Source organism: Phodopus roborovskii, unplaced genomic scaffold (genome assembly GCF_943737965.1).
Source record: "Phodopus roborovskii unplaced genomic scaffold, PHOROB, whole genome shotgun sequence".
Taxonomy (NCBI): Eukaryota; Metazoa; Chordata; class Mammalia; order Rodentia; family Cricetidae; genus Phodopus; species Phodopus roborovskii.
The window spans coordinates 28,698,790-28,726,427 of NW_026126525.1; the positions used below are offsets into that span (position 1 = coordinate 28,698,790).

General features: G+C 37.3%; 1 protein-coding gene across 2 annotated transcripts; it reads right to left on the minus strand.

Moving 5' to 3' along the window:
- Positions 1-335: 335 nt before the first annotated feature.
- On the minus strand, positions 336-23,128 carry Ociad1 (OCIA domain containing 1). Of its 2 annotated transcripts, XM_051198644.1 has the most exons (9): positions 22,961-23,128; positions 21,363-21,425; positions 20,849-20,929; positions 14,717-14,770; positions 9,916-9,963; positions 8,829-8,964; positions 6,730-6,905; positions 3,230-3,382; positions 336-830 (listed from the first exon to the last, which is right to left on the minus strand). In XM_051198644.1, exons 2-9 carry the CDS (start codon positions 21,418-21,420, stop codon positions 793-795), a joined length of 744 nt encoding a protein of 247 aa, XP_051054601.1. In that variant the 5' UTR covers positions 21,421-21,425; positions 22,961-23,128; the 3' UTR covers positions 336-792. The 2 variants fall into 2 exon arrangements, with proteins under 2 accessions (XP_051054601.1, XP_051054602.1); XM_051198645.1 differs by lacking the exon at positions 3,230-3,382.
- Positions 23,129-27,638: the final 4,510 nt, after the last annotated feature.

Here is a 27,638-nt window from a genome sequence, read left to right on the forward strand (position 1 = left end):
TTCAGAGCAAGACTGTGGGACAACAGCTTTTGATTCTCTTGCTGATAATTTAAGTGGCTTTGACCTGCCATTAATTCCTGAACACGCATGGCTTCACCAGGCTTGAACCAATCAAAGTAAGGTTTTTCTCTTTATTGTCTCAGAGATTTTGTTCTAGTAACAAAAAGCTATCATGAAGAACACTGCTTTTTAAAGATATTTAGCTATTATTGATTGTATACTGATGTCTAACACATCACACATCTCTATTTTCTTTTGCTTAAAATACTAGTTACTTAGAGCCATACATGAAAATTTCAAACCAAGCCATAAAATTGAAAATGACAGCTGCTATGTGTTTTTACATTTTATTCACCATAAACATTAAGATGCTAGGGCAAATGCTGAAGAAAGGCCTTTAATAACTGGTGTAAAGCTGAACCCGAGGCATGGGCTTGCTCCCCCCAACCCCCTCCCCTTTCAACATGCACTATCACTTATTCTCACGTAGGTTCATCTAGAGTCACAGTCAAGTTTCATGAGTCTCTCTCCCTGTAACCAAAAACAGTTCTACCAAGTATACACAACCATGGCATAATATCATCATTCTGAGTGTCCTGGGTCAGTACATTTGCACAACAGTAAACACTAAAATCTGTGTTTGTAAAGCATCATATGTTAAGTCACACAAACCAGGGTTTGTTTTAAATGTGTTTATGAAGACTGCTGCTGAGTCCAAGCATGCAGGTGTGGGCGACCACCTGGATGAAGCCGGATATGGAAAGCCTTCAGTAGGTTCAATGACGGAGTTTCTCATTCATCCCAAGTATCTCCATATTTGTTTACTTTGACTAGGAAAAAAGCACAAATAACTGATGATTCCAAATAGTAAAAGAAACCACTTTAAGTCTGTTATGACTGATGAAAAACTGTTCGCATTGTGTAGTCAGGGCTCTGACTACAAATGCTCTTTACAAAGCCCTGCACAATCCCCATTTTAAAGGTGAGACAGCAGATTAGTAACTTGCCCAAGGTATAAGCCTTAACAAACTAAGATTTGGAGATTTGTTAAGTCCAAAGCCTGGGTGCTTGCCTTTACAAGTTTACCTAAATGAGCATGTGGGTGTACATGATAGTACATACCAAAACAAATTTACCAAAAGAAAGAAAAAAACACTAATAAACTTGGAATTTTGCTTTTCACAAAAATTAAATATCAGAAATGTAGTTAATTCAATCTCTCCTATCAGCTATCAAATGACCAGGAGAAACTATTTCCCATACTCTGGCACCTTAAATATTAAATGTTGAGACTCACCCCTTTGCCTTGTTTGGCAGTGCGGATGGAACCAGGGCAGGCATGCTGGCAAGGCACACTGAGCTGCCCCCAGCCCCTATTCCCTCCACTCTTTCATTTCCCGTCTACATAGCCTCCATCTGTGAATATACTCCAATGGCAAAGAAGCCATCCTAATGTAAAGCACTGACTTCAATGTGGGTTCTTCTGAGAATCTATGAAGTCAAAGCTGCCCTTTTATTATCACACTACAATCACACCACACTTGCCCCATTCCCTCACATGGCAGTTTTCTAAACAGCCATGATGTGTGATAATACTGATCTGCTAATATATGCTTCCTATCTTAATTTCCAGTGAGATAAGTACCAATAAACATAATCCATATAAACTCAAGCTCAAAATACTAATACTTTCAAGAGATTCTGAATTTACATTGTACCAATGTCCAAATTTCTGCCTAGATTCAAGAACATTTTAGAAAAACAAAAATCACAATTTCACAGCAGATCTTTTCTTTAAATTGTAATATGAAGCACAAGAAAAACCTCAGTTTTTTTTTCTAGCAAGAAAAGAGCTGTGTGTTACTACTACAGTGTTATTAACAGCACTCTAAGACTATACAGTTAGAGCTCCTGGTCAATGCAGCAAATGCCCCGAGTGCACCACAACTCTTTCTCTAGCCTATCAGTTTGAAATGAATCAATAAAAATAAAATGCAATAACTCAGTTCTAACACAAATGCAAATGCTATGTGAGACACAGCATAAAGGAGCACAAAAAGGAGGAAATAGCTTCCTGCCCTCAAGGAGCTTACAGTCTGAGCCATAGTCAATCAGCACAAAGGACAAGCCTACACAGTGAGGCCACCAGCTTAGTTTCATGATCACAGATCTATTCCAAAGGTAAAGAATTTTACAACAAAAATGATGCCTTGTTGTTATAAAAGCAGTTGTAAATGAATCAACCATTAATAATTAGAAATCAAATTGGGACTAGAAATTACAATATTAAGGATTGCCATGTATTTTTTTATATGGCCCTCCAGAAGGCACTAAGAATAGATCTATTCTTTCCATGAGTTTATTTACCCATTATGTATTTATTACATTGTTGTGCTACTAATAGAAACAGGGGCCTTGGAAACTTCTAACCACTTCCCTTAACTTTTAAATGAGTGCACAGAAAACCTTCAAACAGGGCCCATCCTTTGACATTCCCTTTTAAGTCATAAAATTCTAAACAGAAAAGAAATGGTTATAAAGCCTAGTAAAATAGTCTTCTTCCTTTACATAAAGTGTCTAAACTTTTACTTTTGAAACATACTGTTGGCCAAAAAAATTAAATTTATTAGTTATAGAGGAAACTGTCAAAGTCCTCCTCTAGAAATGCCCTAAAGTGTCTTACTACTCAATTATGATTCCATGATTTTTGGCAAAAGTATCTTTATTAGCCAGTTATTAGTCTCAGGTCACTAAACTGGTTATTCAGCAGACACACTGAATTGTTAGGAAAAACTACCAATTCCCAAGGTGATTCCTTGTAAGGGAAAACGCTGTATTAGAGAACTGGTTTCCTTGTCTTGTGCCTTGCTATCTAGGCTTTTGTTTGTTGTATAAAATACCCTCCAAAATACCTTAAAAAATGAGAAGTGGTAACTATGAAATAAACTTCTAAAAATTGAATTTATTATTGTTTGTATGTGTATTGCATAATACCAGAGAACAACTTTATAGAGTTGGTTCTTTTCTCTCCATCATATAGATCCCCAGGCTGAACTCAGGTCATCTGGCTTGGTGACAGTGCCTTTACCTGATGACCCATTTAGCCCACTCTGAAATAACTATTCTTTTAAAAAGAATTGATTTTTGTAAATAGCTTGAATTGTTAAAAACATATTAATATAATAACTTTTAGAGCTGAAACTTCAGCTTCCAATCTAAACTGTCATACCTTCTTTTTTGGGCACTCTTTCCTGCATAGGCCTGACTGAGGGGTCAGTCTTGTGTGTTAAAGTTACTTCATATGACTCTCTGTTCTTACTCCTTAATTCCTCATATGTAATACTTTTTCTTTTGGGACTTTCTTCAAAGTTGGGATCAGGTCCTAAAACAACAAACAGTTAATAAGTGGTGATAAGAAGTAGATAAGTCTAAAATACCAAATTCTGTAAATGCTTTTATCTAAAACTGAAACAGAAAAATTGAAATATAAGATCAAACTATTACTACTACTCCAAAGGCACTAGGCTTCCTCCAAGACAATTGCAAAGTACAATCCTTCCTCCTTGTACTTCTGAAATTCACCATTAGTATCAAAAGTTTTATAAACTCAGCCATGGTCAGTAAAAGAATAACAATGGTAAGATCTAAAAGTGTGACTTTAACTCACTAAATGTCATTATACTGGGAATAGAATTAGAGTCTACTGGCCACAAAACCTCACAGTAAATCATATTAATGCTTCTATGGGCAAATACTACCTGAATTTATTTTTTAACTATGTTTATGGGTTTTAAACAAAAATAATTGAAATAACTATTCCATGGTATGAAACAGCCTTTAAACAAAGTGGGCAACACAGTTTAAGTATATAAATAGCAAAAAAAAAAAAAAAAACCATAAGAACATTTCAAAAGAATAACTGATAACATTCAGAGAATATCTACTCAAGTTTTATATACCTCACAAAAAGTACTTTCCAGCAAAGTACATAAACTGAGCATGTTATTTCACTACTAAATTAAATTTTCAATTTTCATAATGGTATTTATTTAAAAGTCTAGTGAATAATCAGAATTCTCTAAGTAACAAGGTACTATATTATTAAATAGCATTTTCAACTCCAATCTTTAATTTTGGTAAATGCCTACTGCATCAATACAAAGAAACAAGAGTTAAATTTATAATTTGTTCTAGTATGCCATGATTAGAAACTCATTTTTTCTGGATAAGAAAAATAATATTACATTAACTTAGAAAATAATCTTATGTCAATTTTAAAGACTTGGATTGCATTAGTGATAATGTAAATAACCCGTGAACTCATTTCCTCTCCCAACAGGTATGTCTAAAGTCCCAAGGAGGTTGTGGGAACTTTCAGGGACAAGTCCTTGGGCAAATCACTAAGCTTCTCTGAATCTGGCTTTTTCTAACTGTGAAATAATTTAAATACATGATCTCTAGAATTCCTTCCAGGTTTTTTTCTTAGGCAAAAAAGAAACACCATTATTCTGTTATCTGTGATAAATGGCAGATACTTTCTCCATATATAGCTGAATAAAAGCATTCTGGTACAGTAAATATACTTTACTGCTCTGTGAGCGTTACTAAGACCTGGAAGGAATAAGAAAGTGAGCAACAGTACTGTCCGGAACCAACCAACTGCCCGAGGTAATTTTTCTAACAGATACAGCAGAATGCCATCTACTTTGAAAAGATCACTAAGTCCTTGGAATTCTTGAAAAAGAAAGCTAAATCATGGGCAAACAAGAAAAAGGGAAAAGAAGGTGCCCAAAAAGGAAGGGCAGCAGCTGGGCAAAGCAAGGCAGCTCCAGGAACTCACGTGGGGAACAATGGTGCGGAAGTCTGACCTAGAGGTGAAGATGACAACACACATACAAAAACCAGAAGTGGACAGATGGACAGCTGCAGAGGAGGGCATTAAAGTTTTATTAAATATGGACCAGTTCATTTGAGAGTAAAGACCAAAGTGAAATTAGAACACAAGAATTTGCTGGTGAAATGGTAGGAAGGATGGACAACACAGCAAAGAAAGAGCTGGTGCATGCTAGAACACAGGAAGAATGGATGGGAACTTGACTGAAAAAACAAAACACAGGTCAAGGACAAGAACAGCAGCCTTCAGAGCTACCACGGTGTCTACTCTGTCCATCTCTTTTCTGTTCTAATTTGGTTATCTTTGGTGCCAACCAGAGGGAGCATGGAGGCCTTAGGATTAAGGTATCCAACAATATTCTCTTGAACTCAAGACTTTTATCTTCTATAAGAGTCCCTTCCCCTGTGCCCAAACTTTCACAATAAAGCTTAGTGTCCAGTAACTCTTCAGTGACAGCATTCTACACTGCCACATCTACACCAGGTACCTCAAGCAAGCATGGCTACTGAGCAACTGAAATGCTACCAAGGTCACAGAAAATAACTACATTTCATTTGGTTCTAAAAAACTTACAAAGTCACTTTTGGCTTGTGATACTTTATTTATAAAAGATACCTAGGTCCCTTTTGGCACCTTTTTAAATATTCCTTATCATCATTTTCTCATTTTCAATGAACTCTCCTTCCTCTCTTTAACCTGCATGTAGATTCACTCTAGATTCAAAAGTACAAAAATAAAGCCAAACCCCTAACTGTTGCTAAATTAGCCTTCAAAACCATTTTCAAAGCATATTTTACAATGGTCCACTAAGCCCTTTGAGTTAGGGATGTCACAAATTCGAGAAAAACATTATCTTGTGTAATATCCCCAGCAAGGTCAAGACAGGAATGCATAAGCAAACATATCAATAGCCCAATAACAAAATATAGGAAAAAACCTTTTTAAATAAAGTAAAATAAAGGCTATATCACAATTTACTGCCAAATCAGGTTTTCATGGCTCTTGATGTTTTCGGGTTTAGATAAAAATTGCAGACCAGTTCTCTGTTTCTACGTCCCTACTTTTCACTGTAGAGTAGAATGAAAGGAAAGAATAACATTTTTATGTTCAGTTTATTGTCTACTAGCATTGTGTTATGATTATTTCATCAAATCCCAACAGTTCTTTGAGAAGCATTACTATCTCCATTCAAGATGAATAATCACAAATTAGCTACTCAATAATGACTAATTACAAAATCACAGCAAATTTTAAACATAACTTAAATCCTGGCCTTAATCCAAAATTTTTACTTCACATATTCTGTACTCTGAACTTAGTAGTATTTACACAAACTTCACGATGAATTTTCAAGTGTATTTCCTCAAGTGACAACAATGCTGTAAAGCAAGAAAAACTTTTTCTTACAATTACAGGCAGGACACTAAAAGCCTTAAAGACTAACCAACTTACCAAATGTAACCAACCTACACCTTCCTGAAGCCTCTGTTGTCCCCAGTTATCACTTCTTTGCTGCTCCTCTACATTTGTGAACATTTTCAACCATTGGGACAATCTGAAACTTATCCATCTATCTCTGTATCCTCCAAAACACTTCAAGGATAAGAACCAGACCTTGCTTGTCTTCATTTTTTCCATACCTAGCAAGAGTATGCTGGGTGAATAAGGAAACTAATGAAAAGAACAAACATGCTGAGTCAGGCTGATGGATGAAGCTAAGCTGACAGCTGACGGTAGCACACAGAGGTGATATCCAGCAGAAAAGAGCATCAAATAAAGTGTATACATACGTTGGACCATAAAATGCTGAAATTCATTTCAAGAGAAGTTTCTACCTTGGGCAATATGGTCAGTAATACCAGTGGGAGTGGATTCATTCATAGAAGCACTAAATGGAATTGGCTCATAACGAGGAAGTGTCTCCTTGTCTATGTTGTCTGCTGCTGGAGATGTCACAAAAGAAGACTGACCACTCACATTTGAGTCATATTTTGACTTTTGAGCATAGTGCCTGTAAAAAGAACATTATAATACATAAGAACAAGAAATCATTTCCTTTAGATTAAGGGATAAATATAAACTATGGATTTCTAAAATAACCATAATTTTAAATTATTTATAAATAGGTGAATGGTTTGTTTCTGTTATAAAAGTAGTCCAGCTATGTCCTGACCCACTTTGGCACCTAAAAAATGGTCACTAACTAAACATGACGGTGAACATGGTAATCCCAGCTCTGAGGAGGGTATTATTTCATAGCTACAGCCCATAGCCCATATAATCCATGACTTGCTGACAGAGATACAGGCATTATTATTTCTCATAAAATTTACATAGTTTCCACTATGAAATAATTCACCAGTCTGCTTAATGATCTTACTACTTATGTATTTACCTACCCATACAGATTATTTATATTTTCACAATATAAAACCCAAACCATGAGGCTGGAGAGATGGCTCAGAGGTTAAGAGCACTGGCTATTCTTCCAGGGGTTCTGAGTTCAATTCCCAGCAACCACAAGGTGGCTCACAACCAAATGCAATGAGATGTGGTGCCCTCTTCTGGCATGCAGGTATACATGCAGGCAGAACACTATATATATATAATAAATAAATCTTTTAAAAAACCCAAACCACAATCTGAAGAAACTAAGCAATGGGTTAAATATTGCTTTACTAGATTTAGAAGTATAAATTTTTTTGCTGTTGTTGTTATTGTTTTAATACAGGGTAGCCCTGGCTGTCCTGGATATCACTTTGTAGATGAAGCTAGCCTTGAACTCACAGAGGTCTGCTTGTTTCTGCCTCCCAAGTGCTGGGATTAATAGCATGCACTACTATACATAGCTTATTTCAAAGTGTTTTGTTTTGGGGACAGGATATTAAAGATGTAACCCAGCTGATCTGACAATTCTGATTCAACTTTCCAAATGGTAGGCTATATATGTCACCCCACCATGTTATCATTTTACAAATTTTTTGCTGTAGTTGTTTTGTTTGAAAGATTTAATTTTAACTTCAAATATCAAAACCACATTGCAGAAGTTTGGGTAAAAGGGTAAAATCTGATGATCATAACCCATATTACTAATCTCTTACACTATTTTTAATTGGTATAAACTTTTCTTTAGACACAATATTTATATATACATTATTTTATAATTTTATCTTTTCAGTTTATAAAAAATATTTCACCCAGATACTTCACAGACTTTATAGTCAAAGTAACTCACAATACCCACTATTACACTTAACATGATTTCATTCATTCCCTTACACAGGACATGAAGCCAACTCTCAATTTTCCTCTACTTAAAGCTGTAAATAACCTGAAACTATAGATTTTGTTTTTTTCTTTTATCGGATTTACAACTTTATAAATAACAAAAACAAACAATTAAATTCAAACTACCTGCATCGATTTATACCAAATATTTATTTATGCACCAGCTCATTTTTGAAATATATACTTTAAAATTTATCTCTGGCCAGGTGGTAGTGGCACAGGCTTTTACCTTGGGAGGCAAAGGTAGGTGGATCTCTGTGAGTTCTAGGCCAGCCTGGTCTACAGAGCTAGTTCCAGGACAGGCTCCAAAGCCATAGAGAAACCCTGTCTCAAAAAAAAAAAATATCTCCAGTTATTGGTATAAGACAATTAAAGCAAACATAAATGTACTGCTAGCTTCATGAAAAATGAACTTTCTGCTAGGTTTATTTTCCTAATGAGCACAATAAAGTAGCTTGCCAAATTCAATCAAAATAAAAGTCCTTTAATTCTTGGACAGGTTATATAAAAGCAGCCAAATCTTATTCTACTTTTTAAGGCAAAACACTTCTGGACTACAGCAAATGGCCATTCCACAGGCAGCTTCAGCTTTGCATTTTGTTTCTTAAAAACCAAAACCACTAAGTGGAGCCAAGGGCAGACCTACCCAGGTGGGGAAGAGCGCCTTGCTTGGCCTGACCGAAGAGCTTCTCCAAGGGGGGAGTTTTCAAGATTCTTGAACTTTTCTTGGCAAGTTTTCACGTAAGAAAGCTTTCCAGCAAAGTATCCCATGATACATGCAACTGTTTTAAAAATCAAACAAAAAATTTTGTCACTGAATGGGCCTTTTTAGGCAAAATTTTTTTTTCTGAAACAGCATTTTTAACAACATTTGATCAATATTGTTTACCAAATAAAAGATTCATGGCCAAAAAAAAGATAAATATCTCTAAGGTTTTATGAGACCAAGAGTACCTAAAATGATGATAAAAGATCTTTACACAAAATTCATAGGGAAAGTCTATGATATAATTAATTTTTCCCAAACTAAGTCACTTCAAAGTAAAATAGTGATAACATAAACAATCCCAATATACCACTTCATAGACAAGAGCAAGACAGAGAGAGGTGGGCAAGCAACCAAATAGGGAACTTGGGACATTTCTTTTATTATAAAATGGAATTATGCTACAAGCCCCAACAATTTTACAAGAATGCCTTAAAAACAAAACTCAGTAAGACAAAGCCCATTAAAATAATGAATTACAAAGTCTGACCTAAATATGACATTGTTATATCATGTGTGTTTCCAATACAAGAGAAGCTGTCCCAAAAAATATTCATAAAGGGCATATTCATTTTCAAAAGGACAATTTAACTTCTTTTTTTGTTAGCCACAAAGTGGAATATAAGTTAATGGGGGAAAAAAGCCAATTCTAGACATAATTATTTGGATTAGTAGGATATCGAAGCAACTTTCTTTTACTATAAACAGAGCAAGAATGTATTTAAGTACTATGTATAAAGTAATAGCAAATGAAATGTTATTTTTTATTACAAAATGGCACAGGACTTTTTATGCTGACATTAAAATTATCAAGCAGTGCACTTATTAAAAAGCTTATTTGTGACAGCATATAAACTTGATTTGTGGCAGCATATAAACATGTGATATTAGTAACTCAAAATATCTGATTTAATCATTTGTAAAATGGATAGGAAAAACACTGCACTGTTCATATGTTCATACTTACATATAAGTTTAGGAATGGAGCCATACTTTGGATGACTTGACAGGATTCCTAAAGAAGAGTTAAGTATTTGAGTGAATTGTTAGAGAAGGAAAAACCAGTTTCAACCATCTTAAAACAGCAAGTGCCAACAATAATTCTTTTGTGACTTCAGTGTCAAAAGAAAGGAGAAATTTTCCTAAATGTCAAAACACTATAGACCGTTGCAATAGGTAAATGCAGAATGACCACTTGACACAGTCAAGAGGCTATGTAAATATTTCTATCTACTGAGATCAAGAATAACAAAGTCTTAAAAGATATGATTAATTACAGGACTGAAAATTATCCAAGAGCAGGAAGAACTCTAATCAGTCATAAAAATCAGCTCTACACTAAAAACTAGAAGACTGACAAAGGAATTAATATGGAATTTGAAGAAATACTTCATGCTAGAGGTGAAATGTTAAACATTTTTAAGGCAATGCATCTACAAACTCAAGGCTTCACTTAAAATCAAAACATGTTTTGCATATTCTAAAAACTGTATGTGGACACAAAGAACTAAGACAACATTGAAGACTAATAAACTATCACCAAGTACCAAGTTCTGATAAAGTAATTAAAACAGTCATTTATAATACAAAAGTAAGACAAAGAATCCAGAAATGGACTCATACATACACTGTTTTTAATAAAAAGAAAAAGCAATGGTTCAGTGCAGTAAATAAAAACGGTCCTTTCAAAACAGTGCAGATCAATAACATGTACGTTGCTTCCAGGTGGCTGCCAATTTTAATTATGAAAAAAAAGCTTAAGGGAAAAATTGTACGAGACCACCTTCTCACCCAGGTAGACCAAGATTTTAAAGAGACCACAATACCTGTACAAATTGCACTCTGTTAAGTAGTTCATCAATGCTGGATAGAGATAATCATGGGAACTTTGTTTATTGTGTGCATGTATGAGTGTGTGGCTGCGTGGCACCGCAAGTACAGGGGAAAACTGGCAGAAGGTGGCATATGCCTACCACCATGTGGACTTGGAGGACAGAACTCAGGTTGTCAGGCTTAGCAGTAAGCACATGTACTTTCCAAGTCATCTTGATGATCCAATCATGGGGATTTAGCTGTAAGCACTATCACTAAAATCTATGTCACTGATAGCTTAGAGTACACAGACTTGAGACTGGTGTGTAGCTCAGTGAGTACAAGGCTCTGGATTCAATTTCCAGGTCTCCTTATAATAAAAGATGTGCACAAAATATAAGCAAAAAGCCAAAACAGAACTCCAAAGAATATCAACATTTCTAAGACAAATGAAAAATCAACATAAATGTGAGCATAAGACAAAAAAAAAAAACGTCTTTTTGTGCTACATAGCATGAAAACAGTAGAGTACATATCAGCTATTCAAAAGCATGAAAAAATTGAGCAAGGCAGGGTATGCAACAAATGCAACAAAAAGAGCGCTTCAAGAAGTGGCTAATGGAGCCAAGTGTGAGGTGCATGCCTTTAACACCAGTGCTTGGGAAGCAGAGATAGAAACATCTCTGCCTTCAAGGGTGGCCTGGAGATCCAGTCTGAATGCCCCCAACCCCCAAAAGAAAAATTGGTACTGGTGAGTCATGTTGGTCAAAGACAAAAACTGTCCACCATTTGAGTATCACAAAGGTTATGGTGATGACCTTTGACGTTTCCAACAAGGATAAACATGAAAATGAGTGACATAGACTGCAATGGATTAAAACATATGAGATCATATTTGAAACAGTTGAGAACAGGGAACAGCTAGTACAGCATGTCAAGCACAACATACTAAGGACAAGAGGCTAGTATCAGGGTAAAATGTCATGTCTTTGGAGATCCTGTCTGACTCCCTTCCAAAATGCCTGTCCTGATTTCAATTTCTAACTTATCCTCAACTGCCTAGGATTTTGTGCCACCACAGGCAAAAAAAAAAAAAAAAAAAAAAAAAATCCTTCTTCACACCATAATCCAACACAGTAATAATTATTACTTCTTCTGGTTCTAACTTACCTATTAATGGGGTTCCTGATCTTGCTTCTATACCTACTAATATCCTTCTGGGATGAGGGGTGGAAGGAGGAGCACTGGCCATTAAACCCAGAGACTCACACATACCCCTTCCCGTCAGTCATGTTCCTCCTTCCTGATACACTCTTCCTTTGCTTTCACCCAGAATCACTTCTTTTAGAGATTGACAAGTATCATCTTCTTTGAATACCTGTAACTGAGTATTTCACAACATACTGCCTCTTTGCTTCAGTTTGTGCTCACATGCATGTTTCTTAGGATAACGACTATAGCTCTTCAATTTCTTTTGTACAAGCCTATGTGCCTAATTCTGATTATTCTTAGTTAAGTGACATGCTGGAATGCAACATATTACATGATGAACTGACACTGATTTCTCCGTTGACTCCTTTGTCAGTTTTTTTCTTTAAACTAATGTGACTAAATTGATTTTCCCCCAATACAGATTCTCTCTTAGGAAGGAAACAACTTAGCTTTAAGTGCACATAACTGTGTATACTTCTTGGTTGCTTCCATATTTAAGATTTTGATCATATAACACATTGTATTGAGATTATTTACAAATGCCTCCAATATTTTATTACCCTCCGCTTCAGATCCATCCATTCCCATCTCAATGCATTTGTGTGTACTAGGAATGGGACAACCCCAAGGGTCAGTCCTCACCTTCCTCCTTGTTTGAGATGGTATCTTTGTTTATCCCTGTGTATGACAGGCTGGCTGGCCTGTGAGCTTCTAGAATTCGCCTGTCTCACTGCAGAACCCATGGGATTACAGCCACGTACAATGTTGTATGGTTGCAGCTTTGCATGGGTCCTGGGGATTAATCTTGAGTTCTCAGTTATAAGAACTTTATTCACTAAGCTCCAGATATCTGCCCCAAATCCATTTTATAAATGGGAACTGAGATTGAATACTGGAGCAAGAACTCTATTACTGAGTTATACCTCCAACCCTAGAACTACTTTTCTTTTTCTATGACCATGATGAATAGTCAAAACAAAGCCTCTGAATAACTAGTTTTGTCAAGACTATGATCTAGTTCAGAGTGCTTAATGTGATAAAGCTAAAATGGAGCTGAGCAGGTAATTCAGATGACAGACTGCACCTATGCCTACCATGCACACGGCACTAGTTCTGACTCCCAGAATCAATCCCACACCTGGCAGGTGGAGATAGGATTAGTAGTTCAAGGCAATTCTTAGCTATATACTGAGTGTAAGGCCAGCCTGAGCTATATCAAATTGTGTCTTCTTATAGTAAATATTTTTAAAAAATCTAAAACACATTCTATTATATTCACATTTACAGAGGAACTAGTTAATTAACAGATTTTTTTTAAATCGTCTGGACTCATACTAACATTGCCACTGCTTTCTGAAATGCTTCCCTGCCAACTATGCAGGTAGAGGCTACAACTGGCCAGTAATTCATGAAGTTTATTTAACTAGTAATTCTGCTGGCTACACTACTGATACATTAATATTTAACCTAAAGTCAATCCCAGAAGTATTTAGCCTCTTTGAGGACTTCTAAAAAAAAAAAAAAAAGATTATCATGGTTTGGAGACATAGCTCAGTTGGTAAAGTGTTCATTTATAACCCTAGAACTAGGGCTTGCTGGCCCTCTTGCCTAATTCTACTGCAGATGCTTGAGGAATGGCTGACAAGGTTGCACCTGCATGCACACAAAGACAGGTAAAAACTACAAGACTAGTCCGATCCCTGTATTTCTGTTATTTTAAAGACTGGATGCTTTGCCTGTGTGCCATACAAGGTGCCTACAGAGGCCAGAAGAAGGCGTCAGGCCCTCTTCTGGAACAGGAGTTACAAATAGTTGTCAACCATCACAAGGGTGTTTGGATCTGGACTAGAGTATTCTGCAAACACAAACACTCTTAACTGCTGAGTCATCTTCTCCAGGCCCTCTAAACTTTCTTTAAATGTTAGCTCATCCTTACCTATTCCCTAAGATGAGAAGACAAAGCTAGTATAGAAAACTAGGTATTTAAGCCAGTGCATATGAATCACCTTAAATCTGTGAAACAGATTGTTGTAATGACTCAATATGACCGATATGGCCCTAGAATCTGCATTTCGAACAACCTCTAAGTAAGAATGCTCAGCTAGTCCAGGTTTGCTGTTCTCCTTGCAAACTAGCCACAAGAGTTGGATGATTGGTTTTTAATGTATGCCTGTGTGAGTGTAAGCCATATGTGTTTCCTGAAGCTGGAGTTACAAAGTTGTACAAAAGCTGAAGTGGATATAGGAACCAAACCCAGGTCCTCCTCTGGAAAAGTAGTTATGTATTCTTAACCACTAAACCTATCTCCAGACCTATCAACAAATGTCAAAGTACTTTCTTGCTTTTGTAGATTGTTATTAATACCAAATTCTCTAGTTGGTTGGTTGGGTTTTGTTATTGTTTGTTTTTGAGGCAGAGTCTCAAAGGAGCCCAGGCTGCCCTTGAATTTCTGAACCTCCTGCTTCTACTTCCCAAGTGCTAGGATTACAGGTATATGACACTACACCCAGTTTTTTGTTCAAACCTGGGAGTTTCCTACATATAGACAGGTGCTGTAATAATTAAAATACATACCCAGCCCCAATACCATCAAAATGTCAAATCAATATAATCAAGTAAGTCCAGAAAGACAAAATTCTATTAAAACTGTATAAAGTTATTAGTGATCATATTTCCTTATTTAAAAATCAGGATAAGATAAAGCTATCCAAAATGCTAAATAAATGTGCAATCTAAATACTTACCTTTACTAATTAATCCTTGAGTAATCAACATACTTGTGGCAGCCAAAGGCACAGCTATAGGGAGAAAAAAAGCTTGTCAATGTCAACAAAAGAAAATGTTGTTTTCAGTACAGTAGGAGATAAATCAGTAACAGCAGAACCATCAAGATGCAGATTCGACAACTAAGGAAGGCCTCTAAAGCTGCACTGTGCATACATAGTGAAAATGGGAGTATTTTCAGAAAACACTTTAACTCAAGAAACCATCTAGATTTAGGTTCTAATAGCAAGTCATTAAAATAATCAACTAAAAAAAATAAAGTAAAAAGAAGAGAAATCACTTCTGAAGTAAAAGGAAAAAAAGGAAAGCTACAAAAGCACAAAAGAGCCACTCAGTACTAAGTGATAGCATTCCAGTCTAGGTGCCTCATGTAAATTTTTCTTAGGAAGGCTGTATTACTACCATGTACAAAGTATACTTAGAGTTGTTAAGAACCCTACTTACTTAAAACCATGTAAGGGGAGACCATCAACATTAGATCTCACAACCTAATGAAGCTTACCTAATATTAGATTGTAAGATTTTAGGCTCTATATTATTACACTGTGTAAACCAAGACACATAATATATTTGACCATGTGATTAACATAGTAGCTGGAAGAATGAAATCATGCATTTTAAATATCCCTTAAAGCCATAGAAAAAATATATAAGAAGCATATTAACCCGTAATTCCAAAATTATTCATAACATTAAAGAAAAAGTCTATGGCTGGGCAGTGGTGGCGCATGCCTTTAATCCCAGCACTCGGGAGGCAGATACAGGCAAATCTCTGTGTGTTCGAGGCCAGCCTGGTCTACAAGAACTGGTTCCAAGACAGCTTCCAAAGCCACAGGGAAACCGTCTCAAAAAACAAAACAAAACAAACAAAAAACAACTATGAATCATTGCTCTCTACATCAATCCTAAGGTTTTCTGCTATGATGCAAGTTGATCTTTGACTCACTAACTTGGCAAGGAACTAGATCTGGTAACTTGACCAGTACACAAGACTGATCAAGTTCCCTAGACTGATAATAAATTTACCTAAATACATATCCTACCTGTTTGTACAAAGAGTATTCACTGATATCTACTTTCTATCTGGGAGTATGAAATTTCAGTACCAGTCAGCCTAAAGGTACCTTTATGATCAGCCCCCAATAAAAACCTGGTTCTGGGTTTCTAATGAACATACATGATAGACAGACTCTCAGATTAAATTATCCACCTTCCTCTAACTCCATCAATGCTCCTTTCCCTAATTTTGCTTTTTACATTTTAACTGTAAATTATTTTGTAATTTGTAAATTAAAATAACATGTACCTGATGAATGGCACACTTTATAAAGAGCCAGAGAGTAAATAGTCTTCATGTCAACTATTCAACTGCTGTTTAAGGCAAAAGTATCATAAGGCAAAATATGAAAAAAATGAACTTAGTTTTGTTTAGTAAAGTGTTACTTATGGACACAAAATAGTAATTCAAATAATTTGCATGTGTAATCAAATCAGCCTTTTTCTCCCAATCATTTAAAAAATTTAAAAAATATTGTTAGCATATTAAATACAAAACCACATTTGGTCCATGTCTCAACTCTAAACTATATAGCAATTTAAAACAAAAATATTAAGCATTTTAATTACTAATTACTATAGAAAATTTTTGGTCAAGATTTCTACTTATGAAATTGGATATCAGCTTTGCCATCAGACATAATTTGCAGCCATCCTAAGGTTTGGTTGCCTACTATTCTACTTACTAACAGAATTTACCTTTGCTGGAAAATGCTTTCTTTAATGCTGTATGGTTAGAATGCCTTCATGTATTATCATTTAAGGTTTTTCAAAGAGCAAATCACTTTTAACTACAGTATCAGTTCATCTTGGCTCAAGGACTGTAACACACGCCACTAAAGAATTAAAGATGGATAAGAGGTGACGTGTTAGCCGGCTATCCCTGCAATGGACAACATTTTCCTATCTGAGATTGAGTAACAATTCTGGGAAGGGGGATGCTGGCACTACTATTCCATTACAACCATGCCAACAGACATTTCCTTTCACACCATAAGGGGATAATGGATTAGGCTTAAGTTCTATCCAATTTACAAGATTTATTTTATGTCACAAAAACGAGAATAGTCAGCTGAAAGAGGCTTTGGCAATTATGAAGTCTTCCTCCTAATCAGAGTACTCAAAACAGGGGATTTTTGTGGCAGACCTGGGATCAGAACCCAAGTTCTCTGGCTTCCAGGTCAGTGGCCTTTACTACAGTACTATGTGATACTACTCTAGCTATAAACAATTTGTTTCTTCAGGTAAATCAGCAATAGCGATGACCACTATCCACATAATATCTAATAAAAGCATTCCCACAGCTTAAGCTCTTTTCTCCTCACAAAGGCAAAATACTACTACTCTATACAACAGCTTTCACCAGAAAATTTAATACATTAGTTAGAATGTATAATAGTTAGAATATATAGTATATATAGAGTGTATACCATTAATAGATAACCACCATCTGTAAAATTAGAGTTGAATTAATTCCTGCAACAATTCCATGAGATTGGTAGCTATCATCCCCATTTTGCAGATAAACAAATGGGGACATAAAGAGAAATTTACCCAAATTCCACAGCTCTTAAAAGTATATACTTGGGACTTGAATCTAGATAGTAAGATAGGACCAAGAATTTATGCTTTTGTCATTGATAATACCGTATAATTTGGAAATATGTTGATTATAACAGGACTTTTCATAAAGAAGTACAAAGAAAGTGTCTATCCACCCCAGACAGAACATCCACACACGGAAGATTTCATCCAAGTCCAGTTTGTGAACGAGTATATTTACTAAGGGCTCTTTATAGGTGCATGAGTGACTCAAAAGGTAGCCAAACCACCAGGAAGTCCCCTGAGAAATTATGGTTGGCTTTGACACTAAAGCATGTCACCAGCAATATGGCTGACTCACTAAAACTATACCACTCATGACTCCCATCAACTTTTGTGAAGCTACACTATCAAATAAATCCTCTTGACATTGTCCAGGCTATTGCCATTGATGATGGTTACATGCCACAAGTAGATATCAAGTCCCTAATGTGGCACTCTGGTTGCATGACAAATAAATCAAACTGGCAATGTCCTCCCTAATGGCTAGCATTTGTGGTGCCAGTCAGCATTATGGCAGGATGATGGAAAAGAATTATAGCTCAATAATCTTGGTGGCTATGCCAAGCAAAATGTGAATACTGATATAATACTGGCCTAACTAATACGGTGCAACCAACAACTTTCCAGATGAATTTAAACCTACTCCACAGGACAACAATGTGTAAGCTGGGCACAAACCTGTGACTAAGGATAGCGTAGACCACAGTAGGAAGACTATGACTACTGTTTTGTTAAACGTACATGGTGAAACTGCGTCCTAAACACGTGTTATTTATGCCTACAGATTGCTGCTGCTGGTGAACATATTACAAGACTTCGTTTACAATAATAGTGATTACTGTGGCAACTCTTAACTGATGATACTGTTGCTATGACACAGTGGTTCATTAATCAGAAAAACAATCATACAATATTCCATATTTGAGAAACAAATGTTAAAGTACAAAATTCCTCTTAGTAATTACACATTTATTCTCCTATCATCTGGTTATATAGTTCCAAGGTTTGGTACCATTATAAAGAACACTTAGTATTAAAGAGAACACTTAGTTCATCTCTGTCTTAAGAGTCTAAAGCAATCCCATCAGGAAGGCAGAGACAGATCTCTGTGAGTTCAAGTCAACTTGGTAATATAGTGAGTTCAAGGACATCCAAGGTTCTACCTCATAAAACAGCAAAAAACAGAGTCTAATTAATGCTACTTATTAATCTTTTGTCTAGCAGTCCAACTAGAAGTACAATAACAAGCTATTTTTCACCTGTCCTTATTTCTCTCTTCAACTTGAAATTGTAATACATTTATTATAATTTAAAAAAATGTAACTTATTGTTCATGTATTATTTTCCTATATCTGAAATCCTGCCTATAGATCACTTCCCCACAATACAATGTAGGCATAATATTACAGCTATTTCAAGTGATACATACAAAAGCATAAACTTATCAGCCAGAAATAAATCTGGATACAATATTAACCATTAACTTAACACATTACTTTTTAAACTCTACATACCAAGTCTAGTCTTTTTCATGTAAAATCTTGTTATATAGCATAGGGAAACCTTCAGCTATGTAGATCAGGGCCAGCCTCAAAATCAAGATCCTCCTGAGGACTGGGATTACAGAGGTTTCTCTTTTTCTTAATTCTATGTCATTAAAACTTGAAAATAAACTCAAAATGGCCATACTAAATTTATTTCCCCATACAAATAGTACACCTTTAATGAGTACTGTTATATAAACTACGTAGATCTTGATGTTATCATCTGACCTTTATTTTTTTTTTATTCTCTCTTATCTACCTTTTCAAAAACTGCCATTTTACAGCCTTTACAAAAGATAACATCATAGCATTCCTGTGTAGGTCAGAGGGCAATTTTTAGGAGTAGCTTCTCTCCTTCCCTCATGTGGGTTCTATACACTGTACTCAAGGCTTGGCAGGCTTTCTCACTGAGCTATCTCCCAGGCTCTCTTCCTTCTTTGTTTCTTCCCCCTTTTAAAATTCTATCCTGCAGGTCTGAAGAGATGGGTCAGGTTAAGAGAACTGGCTGCTCTTCTAGAAAACCCAAGTGCAGTTCCTGGCAGCTCAAAGCAGTCTATAACTCCAGTTGCAAAGGAACTAACGTCCTTTTCTGGCCTCTTTTCTCAGGTACATAGCTCATAGACATACATGCAGGCAGAATGCCATATACATAAAATAATGATTAAAAAAGAAATCTTGAAATTTCTTCCTGCCTCTCTGTTGGAATTACTGTAAAAGGCTGCGATTTCTGAAGCACCAGGCCTTTATATAAACAGAGCACTGGATTAGTTTGTAACTTTCAGTGTTCTCTGTATAAATTCTTAGAAGGTTCACACTTGAACTACTAGCAGAAATATCCAAGGCTAGCCTGGTCTAGTTCCCTTGGGGAAATGGTTGTTTTTGCTTGTTTTTTTTTTTTTTTTTTGTTTGTTTGTTTTGGTGTGGTTTGATTTTTGGTTTTCTGGAATTCCTTCATCATATCCTGGTACTAGGAACCAACCAAAGGGCATCATGAGCTCTATCACTGGATAGTCTCCAATATCAGACCTGGTCTACATAGCAAGTTCCAGGCCTGTCAGGGCTACAATAGACAAACAACAACAACTACAAAATCCTGATCTTAAGATCTGTAGTCAGAAATCCAGAGCTGATAGTACAGTAACTTGTCACTATAATGAAAGGCAATAAACCAGTTGTCATGACAGTCATGAAGTGTAATAGTTAAAACCCCCAAGTCTGTGTTTAAAAAGACCTGATTTCAAGGCACAAAGACTGGCTAGCTAATGTCACATTTAACACCTCTAAACCTTAATTCCTTCAATTCTATTTTTGGTTTTTTGTTTTCTAAAAACAGGGTTTCTTTGTGTAGCTATGGCTGTCCTGGAACTCATTCTATATATCAGGCACAGAGATGTGCCTGCTTCTGCCATCCAAGTGCTGGGATTAAAGCCATAGGCGCAACCACCACCTGGCACAATTCAATTTCTTTCATTTCTATTAGCAATAACCACATTATGGCAAAAGTGCCCAAATATGTTCTATATGTAATTACAATTTCAAACACAAATTTAAGGCAAGTTTGTAGGTGAAAGTAGGATTGAATTCTGCTAATATAAAACTGAGGAACCAGGGCTGGAGAGATGGCTCAATGAGTAGAATGCCTGCAAAGCAAAGATCAGAATCTGAATTCTGATCCCAGTATTCATGTAACAGCCAAGCATGTATATCCCAGTACTGGGAGGCAGAGACAGGAAGATCCTGGGGGCTCAGTGGCTGACCAATTTAGCCAAAATGATGGAACTCTAGGTTCAGTGAGAAACCCTGAAATAAGATGGAGAGGGACAGAGAGAAAGACACCGACCTCTGCCCCCCATACATTTTTTAAAATTCACAAACAGGACAACTCACATCTGAACCAGAAGCTTTCTTCATTGCACTCTGCGAAGACTCTCCGCTCTTCCTCTGTCGGAATGTAATCAGCCCCTATGTCTTTTAGAGAAAAACTGGAAGTCATTTTCTTAAAAGTCCTGAAAGTTAGCGGTCTACTAGTAACAAGAACATTTTATATGTATGTATGTATGTATGTATGTATGTATGTATGTATGTGTGTGTGTAAAAATAATGAAGCAACTGGCTTGTCAACTTTTAAAAAAAACTTTGCCTTCCAACAGAATTTATTCTTACTACCTGTTAGGACAGGCTGGACACAGTGCTAAATGAAAATATGGAAAACCAACCCCCACCCCTCTTCAGATAATGAGGAATTTCAAGACTGCATTAGGACAACATCAAAGCAAATATGAAGTCCAGTGACTATACAGATATTACACACATAAAGCCAGCCCAGCTGCTGTTACTCAAGCAATTAAATTTCCTTACACAGAAAGTGCTACTAATTTTAAGTATTTAATATGATAGTTACGGGGAATTGGTCTTCGAACTTCTGCATTCGGCTCTCGGAAATCAGCCCTCCCATTCATAATTCCTGCATAAAAAAACATTTATATCCAAATATTATAAGGTATCAGAATATGTTAAATATCTATAACCAGTCTACTCGAAGATCAACAAATATTTACTTAACATTAAACTTCTTAAAAATTAGTTTATGTGCCAGGCAATGGTGGCGCACGCCTTTAGTCCCAGCACTAGGGAGGCAAAGGCAGGCAGATCTCTGTGAGTTCAATGTCAGCCTAGTCTAAGGAGCTAGTTACAGGACAGGCTCAAAAACAATACAGAGAAACCCTGTCTGGGGAAAACAAAATTATTTTATGTGCACTGGTGTTTTGTCTGCATGCCTGGTGCCTCCCAGGCCAGAAGAAGGTGCTGGGTCCCCAGGAACTGGAGATGGTTGTGAGATTGACACTAGTGGGTACTGGGAATGGAACCAGGTCCTCTGGAAGAGCCAGTGTTGATCTGCTGAGCCATGCCTTCAGACCCTGACCGTTACATTTCAGCTACTTGACATAAGAAAATAACCTCATGAAAGAAAAGGTCATAAACCTACTACTTGAACTAATTTCTCACTTTCGATACTTTAATTGAAAAACAGGTATATAAAAACTGACACATTTTCCCTTCTGAGGCTAGGTTATTTCACATTATTCTGTACCATGGTTCAAAAATCAAAACAATAAATTAGAAAAAAAACATACAACCGTGTTCATTCAAATGGTTGAGGAAAACTTCCAAGTCCTTTCTAGGTTAATAATAATAATACCCTGCATCGTCTCCCATAACTCAGCAGTCAAAAAAAAAAAAAAAAAAAAAAAAAAAAAAAAAAAGGAAGGAAGGAAAGAACGACATCACATTCTCTCTGCAGGTAGCTGCTCTCCCAATAGCAAGCTACCAATCTGGTAAACGTCCTTACACCGGCCCAAATAATCTTCAAATAACTTAAATAAATAAGATTTTAAAATCCAAGGCCATTCGTTAAGATTATACAGCCTTCCTTCAAACTCAGACCCCAGAATCTCAGATAACCTTTAAACAAAGACATAAAAACGCAGTAAGGGTACGCACGATGCCGACAGCAAAGTACCTTTCCATAATTCGTTTAGTGACGAAGACATCACTGAACGCCTACTGCATACCCATCCCTCGGAGAAAAAGGTCTCACAAAAGGTAAACCGAACTCTTGGGTGGGTGAAACATTCTGAGGAAGCTTCTCAAACGACAAAACCGTACTAGAAAAAAATGGAAGCCTTCTCATCCTCCCCGGAGGGCTGGAGGGCCGAGACACAAGTCTAAACTCTACAGCCTAAAGCTCGCAATCCCGGAGGAAAGGCTCAGGCTGCCTGGCTGTGGCCGCCCCTGTCCCCACCTCGCGCACTGCGGGCTTCCCCACCCCTCCACGCAGGCCTTCGCCGCCCGGGGCACCCGCGCTGCAGCCGAGCCCAGGCCCCGGCGCGACCCCGACCGACACCTCCAGGCAGGAAAATGGCGGAAGGCGCGAGGCGACGGCGGGCGAGGGTGGGAGACTGCCAGGCAAGCTGGGGACTGCTGGGCCACCACACCCACCTCCTCACGATGGAGGCGGCAGCGCGGCGAGCACGACCCGGGGCAGAGGCCAGCGGAGGACTCCAGACACAGGCACCGCGGACCACGCTGAGAAGTCACCCAGACACAAGCCCCGGACCGCGACCCGGAAGCGTTACGCTCAACAGGAAATGACATTGGGCCGCTAGGGTAACCGCCGCCGAACCTCCTTTCAATATTCACGTTTCGGCCCCGCCCCGTGGAGTTGGTCCCACCGCCTTGCACCGCCAGGCTCTAGAGCGGCACTGCGGCTGCGCGGGGACAGGGGCTGGCACTGGCGCTCCGCCCTGCCCCGAGGTTCGATGGTCTTGTGAAGTACACCAGTGATTGTGCTGTGACCTGCCGGTAGGGACGTTCTGGAACCTCCCCTCCCAGCCCCCGCGTCTCCCTTGGATTTCCCTAACTTAAATCTTTACATAAATCATTTTATGCTGCAAGCCTCTAGTCTAGGTAGTGAACTTTACGTGTGAACACCTTAACTGTCAGATCCTCCAGTCTAGTGGCTGATCCACCCACTCTAGAACCAGAGTCGGGGTACATTCCAATCGAGACTCAGAATTTGTTTATCTGAATAACAGAAATGGTGCGTATTTCATAGTTTGGATGAAAACAAGTCTGAAAGGGAGTTTAGGCACTAAGACTATTAACAGTAAAGTGTATTGTAATGCTGGGGGACTGACCTTTCTCCATCAGACGTCAGACTGCCACCCCCAACCACCAACTATTCATTTTCTTTCATTGGTCCTAGGGATGTTTATTGAGTGCCTATTCGGAACCAAGTACGGAAAGTTTATCGTTGATGCCTCAATGAACAGCCCCTGCCCCACCAGTTACGAGCGCTTATAAATAAATGTCAGATTTCTATTTCTTTCCTCATTTCATTTCACAAACTTGTTCTGTAAGCATATTTAACAAAGAAAGTCATGGAAGCACAGAATCATGGATAGGTGTTTATGCCTCTTGAACCTCACACCAACGAGGAACAGCCCCGTTTTCTTCGCATTCAGCTGTTGCCGGTGCCATCCCCACCAACACGGTACACGGAGACACGCCCTTGCAAATTGCACTGATAATTCAAAACCCTGCCTTTATGCCACCTCCTTTGTGAAACCGGAAACACACCAGAGAATCGCTGTTCGATAGTGTTCACATTGTGCAAACTTCTAGCACCAACGGGGTAGCACAGGCACTATGGTGTCTTCTTGTTGCTTATTTCTTTCACTGAGATAATTTAGAAACAACTTTACAAATATTTATACTCCCACATATTTTAAGATAATCTATATACATATTCATTTTTCTTGGGGAAAGATGATTCTGAGTCTAGGACCTCTGCAGTTTCTCTTCTCTTGTACAACATTGCATTTCATTTTTTTCTCAAGATGTGTTGTTATCACATCAAAGATGTTTTCCTCACTGCCCAATTAAAGTGACACTCTAGTCACCTTGTGCATTATATTGTTTTTTCTTTTCATAGCATTTTCTGTGACCTAATATTGTTTGTGTATTGTCTCTGTCTTTCCCCTCCCCTCCTCACTGGAATAAAAGGTTCATGAAAGGGAGGAACCATAACTTTGTAGCATCAAAATTATCATATAGTATGACATCAACAATATTAATCTCGTTTATGGATTTATTGGGTGTATTTTATAATATAAAACAAATATGAGAAAATTAGAAGACAGAAGTCTAATATTTCCATGCCTTCAGCATGTAATATAATTTGAATGTTCTTTATCGTGGAGAGGGAAATAAGAAAGAAAGGAATTAGAAGTCATTCTGAGTGAAATTTATGCTAATGAAAAATCATTTTTTATTTGCCTATTAATAAAGCTAGTAGGCTCCAGAATCCAGCTATATTCCAGTCTTTATTCTCAGGGAGATCATCTGTATGATCACTGTACACTATTTGGAATGTTTTCTGTTGCCCACCAATTTTCTGACAATTAGGCAATCACTATTGAGATTTTTTTTGGAGGGGTGTTAAAATTTTATGAAGCTTTTTCTTTGGAAATAAGATTCCCAAACATTCAAATTATATTTCCATTTCCTTTATTTTTTTAAATAAAATTTTATATCTTGGCAAGCTGTCATTTTGCAGTTGTGCTAACGTTTAAAGGTTATCGGACCTTTTGATAATTTGGACAATGATACACTAGAACAATTCAAATATAAACTGGGTAAGATCCAAAATCTTTCTGGTAGTTGATGTACTTTTGGCAGAGAGAGGTTATAGGACTTGTTAGGCATCTGAGATCCTTGGTACATTCACCTTGAACTTGGAGAGCACTGGAATCATGCTTCTTAGACTAAGTTAAAGCAATACTGATGTGGGACTCTGCTGAGGCATGAAAGCCTTAAAATCAGAGCACCCGTGGTCTACCCACTGGATACCTTCACAAGACTAGGCCCACTAAACACCCTCCTGGAAGCAGACAGAGCTCAGGAGGCATCCATTCCTCGAAGATACGTAATTGGGTATATATGCTTGGGGCAAAACAAACAAACAAACAAAACTATAATTCAGTGGCATAGCTGCTGGCAAATTGCCCAGGATTCTGAAAGAAACTTTAATTAAGCTCATTAGTTTACCACACTAGATTAGAGTGGAATCATTTCTTCTGTCTGCTGTCTGCCATGGCTCTCTGAGATGAATAAAAAGACACACCCTCTGGGAGAGTTACTTAACACTCTTCCACCTCCACTGAGTGAGCATTCAAGAAGATGTCACCCCATTTTTTAGTTTTCAGAGCACACTTCTCTTGTTTTTAAATGCTTATTTTTATTTATGTGTTTTGCTGCAGTTTATGTGTACCACATGCATGCAGGAACTGATGTTACAGCCAGTTGAAAGCTGCCTGATGTGGATGCTGGGAACTGAACCCAGGTATTCTGGAAGAACAGTAAATGCTCTTAATCTTTAAGCCATCTCACCAGCTCTGTTAGCCTGTGATACATTACTCTGAAACATTTATAAAGGAACAATTTAGAGGATTCCTTAATAATTCACATAAATGAAACCATACTAATAAATTGTTTCTTGACTTCAGTGACATAAAAATTTCCTTTTTAACTGAACTCTTCTTTATTTTAATTTCTATTATTCTACAGCACTCTTGCAGAGGTCAGGAGTTAACTTTCGCACATTAGCTCTCTCCTTCCACCTTGGGGTCAGGGGGTCAAACTTAGGTTGTCAAACTTGTGTGACAAGCACTTTGACTTGCTGAATCATCTCACCAGTACTAGATGGACTTTTGGGATTTAAAATTACAAACATTATTGGTGCACTTATGTGTGTGATTTGTGTGTATGTCTGCATGTCTGTGTGGAGAGGCACACTTGTGTGTGCACGCATGTTTAGAGGATAGAGATTGACTGTGTATATTTTTCTCTATACACTTCACCTTATATAATAACAATTATTTAATGTATTTTCATTTGTGACAGATATTGTGCCTTATCAGCTCATAGACTATCCAGTCTCCAATTACAAGACGGAAGTCTAATATTTCTAATATTTCCGTATCTTTGATATATAATAAATTTTATGTGTTCTTTGCCATGGAAAAAAGAAGAAAAAAATTAGAAGTCCTTTAGAATGAGCATTATACTAATGCAAAATCTGGTTTTTATTTGCCTACTAATGAGGCTAGGAGATTTTTTAATTGTCCAATAAGAAAAAAAAATGCAATGTCATAGAAGCAAGGGGAAAAGAATATTCCAAAAAGGAGGACATAGTTAAACATATCAAATGCTGATAAAGACTATTAGTTAACCATTATCTGCATCAATAAGGCTACTTGTAACTTTTACAAGTATTATTTCATTCAAACCTAAATTATAGGGTGGGGCAAAAAATAATCCGGATTGTAATGGACTGGGAAAAGAATGGTTGGGGTTGATGTATGGAAAAGTGTAGAATACTCTTTCCAGAAGTTCAGCTGTTTGGAGAAAGCACACATAAATGGTAGCTGAGGGGAAAAATATAAGAAATAGGTGAAGGTTGGGTTTTGTTTTCTAATTCTATACAAATTTGGTTCTATTAACAAATATAAACAACCAACAAAGAGAAGGAATGAAAATATGGGGAAAAGAGGAACTAGAAGGTAGATAGTATGTTCCAGTTACACTACAAGCGCCTATGCACTTCCCCAGCCTTTGGGTGGAACCCCTATGTCTGCATTTTAAACAACTTTTTGAGGGGATTTCTAAAGGAACTAGAAGGAAACCAAGACTAATGGCATGTTCCTGCATGCTATACTTTCCAGATGATGTTGGGGGAAATTCACTTTTATTTTCATCCTAAATTTCAGAATGTTCAGTCAAAGAACACATTGCTGCCCACTACTGAAAAGGAGCCTATGAGACAGCTAGTCATACTTTAGATGTCCTGGTTACATGGCCCGGACTGCAAGAGCTGCTTTTCTTGTGGAATCAAGGGGGGCAGAGGGGCTTCATGGAAGGTGCTGCTGCAGCTGCAAGGAGTATCCAAGAGAGCCCAAACCTCAGGTGTCACATCGATTCCACATCAGGCTCAATGGAGCTGGGGTGGGGGTAGAGAGCTCTAACAAGGCAATGTACAGCCCCATTATTATTTTGCCATTCCTGAAATGTAAAGTTTGTATGGATTCATAATTTCTTTGGATTTTCATGATTCTTA

Excerpts from the sequence above, each read along its gene's own strand:
- Ociad1 (XM_051198644.1), bottom strand. The coding sequence starts at position 21,420 with ATGAATGGGAGGGCTGATTTCCGAGAGCCGAATGCAGAAGTTCGAAGA. Across the intron at positions 20,930-21,362 it reads AGTTCGAAGACCAATTCCCC|ACATAGGGGCTGATTACATT; the intron begins GTAACTATCATA and ends TTTCTCTAAAAG. Across the intron at positions 831-3,229 it reads AAGAGTGCCCAAAAAAGAAG|TCAAAGTAAACAAATATGGA; the intron begins GTATGACAGTTT and ends CTTTTTTCCTAG.